This window comes from Sinocyclocheilus rhinocerous, unplaced genomic scaffold (assembly GCF_001515625.1).
Source record: "Sinocyclocheilus rhinocerous isolate Xijiao unplaced genomic scaffold, SAMN03320098_v1.1 scaffold1628, whole genome shotgun sequence".
NCBI lineage: Eukaryota > Metazoa > Chordata > Actinopteri > Cypriniformes > Cyprinidae > Sinocyclocheilus > Sinocyclocheilus rhinocerous.
The window spans coordinates 219,097-227,664 of NW_015660964.1; the positions used below are offsets into that span (position 1 = coordinate 219,097).

Consider the following 8,568-nt stretch of genomic DNA (forward strand, 5'->3'; position numbering starts at 1 on the left):
ACACACACACACACACACACACTCACTCAATTTACACAAAATCCACTCCTTCAGTATAATAATAATATTTTAGAAATGGCCCGAGGAAAAAGTACTCTTAATCAACCCCACGAGCACTGATCATCACTTTGGTAACACTTCAGTTTAGGGACCAGTTCTCACTATTAGGGTTAGGGTTTTTGGGTCTGGTTCTCATGAGAGCACCTGGAGATTTGGTTTGGTCCTCACATTGCACATAGTGTGACCCATTAAACATAACTGGAAAAAAAAAAGATTAATAAATAATAGTAATAACAGTATTATTGCACTTTATTATTTAAAAAAAAATATATAATAATAAAGAAAATAAATAAGAAAATAAATAAAGTGTGATAATTCTATTATATTTTAAAAGAACAAAATTAGTAAAGGAATAGTTCATCCAAAAATGAAAATAACCCCATGATTTGCTCACCCTCAAGCCATCCTAGGTGTATATGACTTTCTTCTTTCAGACGAATACTTTTTTGGGCTTCAAAATCTTGACCACTATTCACTATTCATTGCCATTACAAAGCTTGGAAGAGCCAGGATAAATTTTATTATAACTCCGATTGTATTTGTCTGAAAGAAGAAAGTCATATATAGCTAGGATGGCTTGAGGGTGAGTAAATCATGGGGTGATTTTAATTTTTGGCTGAACTATCCCTTTAAATAAAAATACAATTATCTTATAGTACACTTAAAAATACACTGTTAATATGGTCCGTTGTCAGGCTTGTGTTGTGTTTTGTTCCCCATGTGCTCCCTGTGTCCCAGTGTTTAGCCCTTTTTTGGTTATGTTCCTGTCCTGATTATTTCATTGAGTTCATTAGTTTCCACCTGTGTTTGTTTATTTGATTCAGCTGTGTTTAATTTACTCCCTCGTTATGTCTTGTATTTAAAGTGTAGTCTGTCGGATGTTTCTTTGTCGAGTCTGAACGCCGTTACCTGTTTCCTACGTGTGTGTCCCTGGTTCCGTGTGAAAGAATAAAGTATGTATCTTCGTGAATTTCCCTCCGTTTCCTCGTTCCTCGCTCCTCACAGTAGGGAGCGTGACATCCGTGTTTGCGTTTAACTTTTGCGTCCATTCATTTTTCGTTTTTTAACCTAGAAAAGAAATACGGATAATGCGGTTTCATTTTTTTGGTTCTGACACTGAATAATAGAATAAGCAGAAACACTCATTTTCATTATTCAAAATTCTTATTTCATTAAAAATCGTAAAAATGATATACAGCTTGTTTTTTTTACTGTAGCCTACATAAATGCTAAATTAAATTTTTTAGCTTTTTAGTGCTAAAAGTGCCCTCTAGCACAACCGACGGGGCTACTGGTAACCGGTTGCTTTATAAAAAAACCTCTTGCGTCAATATTTGGAAGGCATCGATATTTTCATGATCATAAAGCTAGTTTCTCAAAATATTTTGATCATTTTTCACGCCTTAAAATATGTGTGATTTGCATTTAATGTGTGTATCAAGGCACTGTTCTACAGGGGTGCTAAGCACCCTCAAAAGAAAGCAAGAGCACCCTGAGGCTGTAAAAATAGGATATGGCAAAACATATTTGGCAAACACTCCAGTGCTCTCTGGAGAGCTTCAAATATTTCTCTTTACGTGTTTTTGCAGTGTTGATCAATGTAGCCAGTCGCAGACATACAGTATCATGCTGCTAAGTAGATGCAATACTTCTAATTTGGCCAAACAGAAAAAAAATTTCCATATAAGTTTGTGCATTTTGAAAATGTTTATTAAACGTGCAAAAAGTCATAAACAAAAATTTTACTTTTTCATGCAGCATTTTGTGTGAACGGTTCTACTTTCAATTTTGGTTTTCAACAGCATTTAAAAATACAACAACCGTTCTTTTTTTCATTTTTTTTCATCATGGTTAAAAAAATGAAAAATGAATGGAAGCAAAAGTACACGGACCTAATATATCATTTTCAAACCTAAAATCAGCAAGCTTATATTTTGGTGAGTTGCTGGCAAGTAAATTAGGAGTTTATTGAGGCAAAAGAAGAAGGTCCCCAAACTAAAGCATGACCGTCACTTTTTATGTCAGTCATTTCAAAACGAAGCAGGTGTTGCAGGTCGCTCATAAAGAATCAAAATGTGTTTCCAAAAGTTTCTGGTAGTGCAAGCATTATGTACGTTCATCTCAACTACATGTCAGTTATTATTAAATGAATAAAATGACGTCTTGCTCATGTTGTCTTTAGATTTAAAAACAAAACAACAATTGTTCCAGTTTTATTTGTATTTTTATCAAATATATATTAGATGTACTGATATATGAAACTGCATCTCGGTATGAAAAAAATGGTAACAAAGTTAGACTGTTTCTTTCTCCCATCCATCGATGGTCTTGAGAGAAAACACTGCTGCAGCCTCATGTCACTAGAGTTCTGAACACAACATCCACACGGATCAGATGTGCATTCTCTGGTTCATATATATATATATATATATAGTGTGTGTGTGGAATATATATCGTCTGTTTTTCTTCGTGTCTGTGTAGATCACGCGCCGGTATGCTGAATTCTCCTCTGCTATTGTCAGCATAAACCAAACCTTTCCCAACGAGAGGACCCATACTCTTCTGGGACAGCTGCAGGTGAGAACGGAAACACCTCTGTGTCCTCCAGGTGTAGAGCGGCTCACGCTGAAAGCTGTCGTGATCTGATTTCAGGTGGAGGTGGAGAACTTCGTGCTGAAGATGGCGGCTGAGTTTCCCTCTAGACGAGACCAGCTCATCTTCCTCATCAACAACTACGACATGATGCTCGGCGTGCTAATGGTGACGCTCCTCACGAGACATGCCGCTAACCACTAAGACTCTGTTGGGTATCAGACTGCATCATGATGGTGTGTGTCTGTGTGTGTGTGTGTGTGTGTCTGTTTCTGTGTGTGTGTATGTGTGTCTCTGTCCAGCAGCTCCTGCTCGCCAGAACACAGGTACGATCTGAGATCCTGAGCACCAGCTCACAGCGGCGTCGCGTGTAATGTGAGTAACCGTGTGTGTGTGTGTGTGTGGAACAGGAGTTTATAGAGGAGATTCTTTCACCTGCGTTCGGAGGGATGATTGCATTTGTGAAGGAGAGCGAGGCACTAATGGAGAAAGGGCAACTTGACAAACTCAGAAACGATGAAGGTGAGTGCTGGAGCTGCGGAGGGCTTCCAGCAGCTCCTGCTCGCCAGAACACAGGTACGATCTGAGATCCTGAGCACCAGCTCACAGCGGCGTCGCGTGTAATGTGAGTAACCGTGTGTGTGTGTGTGTGTGTGGAACAGGAGTTTATAGAGGAGATTCTTTCACCTGCGTTCGGAGGGATGATTGCATTTGTGAAGGAGAGCGAGGCACTAATGGAGAAAGGGCAACTTGACAAACTCAGAAACGATGAAGGTGAGTGCTGGAGCTGCTCTGTTTTCTCTGTTGAGGTTTGTCATACTGCTGTATCCTTATGTCTTTAACTGAGTGATGCATTAAAAAAATACAAATAAAAGAATATATATATATATATATATATATATATAATTTTTATTTATTTATTTTTTGATAATTAACGGACTAGTCCCTTCCAAAACCCTGTCGTCTTTTACTCACCATCATGTCGTTCCAAACCTGATAGCACAAGCATTTTAACATAAAAATACACCCTTCAGCTTTAACTTCTGAGCAAATAAATATGTTCGTATAAAACAAAAGCTATTCTAAATATTATATTTTACATTATATTTTATTTTTACTATATTACAAATATTTCAATTATTGTATTTGACAAATCCAGATCTTTTTGACTCTTTAGTATGAGTTGTGGTGTTTTGTAGTTTAGCTGGTTGTATTTTTTCTGTTCAAATGCTGTTTAATGTTGTCATCCTAATGGAGATGGATGAAATCATCTCATTATTACAGTTACATTAAAGTAGCTTCACCATCACAGTCCAACACTTACGCTACTATTCCAAAGTTTGGGATCAGTAAGATTTGTGTTCTTGTTGTTTTGAAAGAAATTTAAAAAAAAACTTGTCTTTAGCTGGGATGAATTAAAATGTTAAAAATGACAGTAAACACACTTATAAATTCACCAAAGATTTGTTTCAAATAAATGCTGTTCTTTCTGTTCATCATGAAAAAATCCCCACACTTCATTAAGCAGCACAGCTATTATCAACTCTTTCTTGAGCAGCCAACCAACATTTTAGAATGATTTGTACATCAATATTGGATGAATGGCCTCTAAAAATTCCGCTTTGATCACAAAAAAAGCCATTCTTTTTCATCGTAACGATATTTCACAATATTAGAGCTTTTGCTGTATTTTTGATCAAATCAATGCAGCCCTGGTGAGCAGAAAACTGAAAAAGCCTTATAGTGAGTCCTGTCACAGTGTTTCCCAGCAGCGCAGACAGAGGTCTGGTGATTTAACACTTGTCTGCGTGTGTGTGTGTGTGTGTAGCTCGTATCACGCAGCTGGTGCGGGGTTTCTCCAGCACGTGGAAGCAGTCTGTGGAGGCCTTGAGTCAAGATGTCATGCGCTCCTTCACCAACTTCAAGAATGGAACCAGCATCATTCAGGTGCAACCTGGTGAAATAATGACGTTCTTTCTTTCATAGCTCATAAATGTGCTGTCAGACTGACGAGTTGCTGTCTGGTTGTGTTCTCTAGGGAGCGTTGACCCAGCTCATCCAGTACTATCATGGTTTCCATAAGGTCCTCTCCCAGCCAGCGTTTCGCAGTCTGGCAGTGCGCTCCGAGCTCATAAACCTCCATCATCTGATGGTGGAAGTCAAGAAGCACAAACCAAACTTCTGATCTCGCACATGAATCCTCAGCATTTGCGGTAGCTACACTGCAGAAATCATTCTTTGGGAGGACCTGAGAATCGATGTACACATTCATAAAACATGATACATTTCCCTGATGAGCAAAACTAGGTAAAAAAGTCATGAAGTCTGTGCTCGGCTGTGAGTATCATTTGTCTGGTGTCACTGGCAGATTTTTGTATTTTTTACTCAGGAATAACAGTGTAAACGATCTTACAGTCCTCTTACAGTTTCCTTATCAGGTGAAAGTAACTTATCTTAAAGGGTTTTTTTTTGTTCAGTATTTTGAGCATTAATCTTATTGTTTGGTCAGTCTTTTGTTTCTAAATTGGCTGATTATGGGTTGTTTTTTCATTAGCTGCATTTGTAATTTCTTCTTTAATATGATTTGATTTCTTCCCATGTTTAATCTGTATATTCAGTGGCAGCTTCTCTACATGTTTTTGCGTATGAACTGGTGTTTTTTTGTTTTTCTCTTGTCTCTGAAAGTATGTGGGCACTGATGTCATATTAAAGTTATAACAAAGAAGCATTCCATGTCTCAAAATAAAATTTATCAGATTGAAAGTCTCTGAAATGTTCCCATCATGTTGTCAGTCCGTTAAAGCAAAAAAAAAAAAAAAAAGTTTTACTAAAGAGGAACTTTTGCTAAGATCATTTATTTACAATGATTGATATGACTGAATTTGCGTCATTACTTTTTGCAAGGCAGTAAGACAATGAACTAGAAGTAATTTTACTTTTTTCATTCAAATTTTAAGAATACATTCAAACAGGCTTGTACAAACTTGTATTTAGCTGTGGAACCTAACCATTTATTGCTCATTTATGGAGTCTTCATTCAGGATTCTTGATGTTGACCAGTTTTACAAAAGTGATTATAGAGTGTGTTTGCCTATTATTTTATCTGAAGGCCATGCGGCCTAAAAGAGCCCTTGGTATCAGTGTGGACGCGAGCTCAGCAGAAATACAGTGTTCAGTCACAGAGGCCTAAAATCATATCTTCATTCAGTCTTTTCTGCAAACATAATCTTAAAGGTGCAATGTGTAATATTTACAACGATCTATTGACAGAAAACTAGATGCTAAAATTTACACACTGCACCTTTAAATGTCTGATAACAATATACCATCAACTCTGACAGTTTACATACTTTGGTTTTATTAAGTAAACTCACACACACAAGCTTGCAACACTGCTTGACCAATCTACTTAATAGATCAAAACTAACTGTTGTACAGTGGTGCATGCAACATTAATTTCAATAACATTTCCAATCTAAAATTACAGTTTAACGTTGTAAAATTCACACATGGAGAAATTGTTTACAAATTACTTTACAGAACTTAGTTGTACTTTCTTAACCACTAAATACAATATTAGTATTAAAGGGGTCATATGATGTTGCTAAAAAGAACATTATGTTGTGTATTTGGTGTAATGAAATGTGTTTATGCGGTTTAAGGTTCAAAAAACACATTATTTTCCACATACTGTACATTATTGTTTCTCTTCTATGCCCCGCTTTTCTGAAACGCGTCGATTTTTACAAAGCTCATCGTTCTGAAAAGCGAGGTGTGCTCTGATTGGCCAGCTATCCAATGCGTTGTGATTGGCCGAACACCTCAAGCGTGTGACGGAAATGTTACGCCCCTCACCATACTATGATGCCCTGTCTGGCCGGAGCGACGAGACAAAAACATTAAAACCCATTACAAACGAGGCATTTGTTGCATCCAGTGGGGACATAATTACGGATTATAATGACACACTCCTATTTCAAGCTTTATGCTTTATTCCCACCCTTTATACGTCGTAATTCTGTGTTTCTGATGGAGTTGAGAGATCACTTCGCCCTCAGAGCCTCCATCATGAGGGCCTCCATTAGAGTCACTGCTAAAATCGTCAAAGTAATGATGCCAAACTCCATCTTTTGTAGGTCCAAACCCAAACACGCTGACCTAAGAGAGAGGAATCATTACATTAAACAAAGCCTTACATTAATACAGTCTATTAATTGTCATTAATTAATCTTTATTTGACCCTCTAACTCTAGCGCCTTTTAGACTTGCACTCTATTCATTTACTAACTGCTTGTTTTCTTTTTAAAAAAAACTAACACTAGCTTGTCTAATCTTTTTGTATTCTATCTATTTGTTTTCTTTTTATTTATTTTACAGTTAACAAAAGCAAAAAAGGTCTCTAACACTAGCTTGCTCTATTCCTTTTCTATTCTATCTGTTTCCTTTTTATTTATTATATAATTAAGAAACAACCTTGCTACGTGTACTGCGTTAAGCTAACTGAGACTTGTTATAGCACTTGCATATTATTGCTCTTTTGTTGATTTTGATTGCTTCTATTGTCCTCATTTGTAAGTCGCTTTGGGTAAAAGCGTCTGCTAAATGACTAAATGTAAATGTAATACACATTCATTACTGTTTTGTTAAGGCACCACTGCCAAAGTATTTTACTATGGTATAATTTGCCTTTGTATTTAAACCAAACCTCAGCTATGTTTAATCAGAGGCAGAATAAAATACAAGCATGGCCCTTGATGTTTCTAAATCTCTAACCATGCTAGGGACTGATGCGTTTACATTTTGGAAATTAAATGACTTTCTCCTATTCCAAAAGATAGGAGGAAAGATTCACTCAGTGCTTCTCACCTCGTCACAGATGTGAAGGGCGAATATAAGAGATATGAAGCCAGTGGAAGGATATCCTCCATTACTCTGCAGCCAGCTCTCATAGATATATTTCATAAATGCAGGATGGAGGATCATCACCTCAAAAGAGCAAACAGAACAGTCATCTGGGATAAATCTGCAAATGTTTCTCAATAATAGTAAGTTTGCCATTTCTGCATTTACAGTTTTTCTCGATTGATTTGACTCATTTCTCCAAACTTAGGTCACTGCTCTCAAAACAGTTAACACAGTGATCTGAACACTTTGTAATTGTCCTAAACAGATTGTCAGTTTTCATTCATTCTATATAAATTACAAATGGCATCCATAGTTTTCTCAAAACACTGTACACAGGATTCTCAAATGTTTTCACAATAGTTCATACAGCCAACCAAAACTTTAATGTATTAGAAAAAAAAATTGCAACTTTATTTCTTGGTTTTATACAATTAGCCCAAATTGATAACTGCTGAGTTAGTAACACAAACAACACAGGAAATGCAGATTTCCTAATTGTTTACACATTTATATCAATTACAACAATTATAAAAACAGAAAAAAAAAAAAAAAAGTTCGGTACCTCGGTTTTGATGTCACGTTTCGGTACAGCAGTGGGAAAAAACTAAACATATATATATTTTTTAAATTAAACAGTGGCGTACTGAACAAATTGCTCTTTCTTTAAATAAATTCAGTTATAATTAAAATTGTCTTAGGGATAAAAATCTACCTCGGCTTATGCTCTAGTGAGCCCTTTTACATTAGTCCTACTATAAGGTTACAGTTAACAACAGAGCCCAGACTTAAATTTAATTATTTTTTTTTATATAACAAGCAACACTCAACTTAAAAAAAAAAAAATGTATGCAAACATGTAAATTGCACATAATGCAGTTTTTAAATTAACTTCTAAATTATAAAAATTATATTTGTTGTTGAAATATATTCATGTACACAGTGCCTCTCACAAGTCGTTTCTTAACAGATTTATTTAAACATTAAATAATTAAGACATCACTAACAGGTAGA

General features: G+C 36.1%; 3 protein-coding genes across 4 annotated transcripts in view; 2 read left to right on the forward strand and 1 right to left on the reverse strand.

Annotated features, from left to right (window-relative positions):
* LOC107726164 (vacuolar protein sorting-associated protein 52 homolog) overlaps positions 1 to 2,838 on the forward strand; it is a 17,896-nt gene extending 15,058 nt beyond the window's left edge. The window contains exons 5-6 of the mRNA XM_016535678.1: positions 2,542 to 2,637; positions 2,713 to 2,838. Coding sequence (XP_016391164.1) covers positions 2,542 to 2,587 — 46 coding nt within the window. The 3' untranslated portion in view covers positions 2,588 to 2,637; positions 2,713 to 2,838. The remainder of the gene's footprint in view (positions 1 to 2,541; positions 2,638 to 2,712) is intronic.
* A 107-nt stretch (positions 2,839 to 2,945) lies between these two features.
* Positions 2,946 to 5,123, forward strand: LOC107726166 (vacuolar protein sorting-associated protein 52 homolog). The gene is made up of 4 exons (XM_016535682.1): positions 2,946 to 2,978; positions 3,063 to 3,174; positions 4,481 to 4,599; positions 4,691 to 5,123. Exons 2-4 carry the CDS (start codon positions 3,102 to 3,104, stop codon positions 4,835 to 4,837), a joined length of 339 nt encoding a protein of 112 aa, XP_016391168.1. The 5' UTR covers positions 2,946 to 2,978; positions 3,063 to 3,101; the 3' UTR covers positions 4,838 to 5,123.
* Positions 5,124 to 6,608: 1,485 nt separating this feature from the next.
* LOC107726163 (CMP-N-acetylneuraminate-beta-galactosamide-alpha-2,3-sialyltransferase 1-like) overlaps positions 6,609 to 8,568 on the reverse strand; it is a 17,682-nt gene continuing 15,722 nt past the window's right edge. For both annotated transcript variants that reach the window (XM_016535677.1, XM_016535676.1), the window contains exons 6-7: positions 7,519 to 7,638; positions 6,609 to 6,810 (exon numbers count right to left, since the gene is read on the reverse strand). In XM_016535677.1, coding sequence (XP_016391163.1) covers positions 6,643 to 6,810; positions 7,519 to 7,638 — 288 coding nt within the window. In that variant the 3' untranslated portion in view covers positions 6,609 to 6,642. The remainder of the gene's footprint in view (positions 6,811 to 7,518; positions 7,639 to 8,568) is intronic.

Excerpts from the sequence above, each read along its gene's own strand:
- LOC107726166 (XM_016535682.1), top strand. The coding sequence starts at position 3,102 with ATGATTGCATTTGTGAAGGAGAGCGAGGCACTAATGGAGAAAGGGCAA. Across the intron at positions 3,175-4,480 it reads CAAACTCAGAAACGATGAAG|CTCGTATCACGCAGCTGGTG; the intron begins GTGAGTGCTGGA and ends GTGTGTGTGTAG. Across the intron at positions 4,600-4,690 it reads ATGGAACCAGCATCATTCAG|GGAGCGTTGACCCAGCTCAT; the intron begins GTGCAACCTGGT and ends TGTGTTCTCTAG.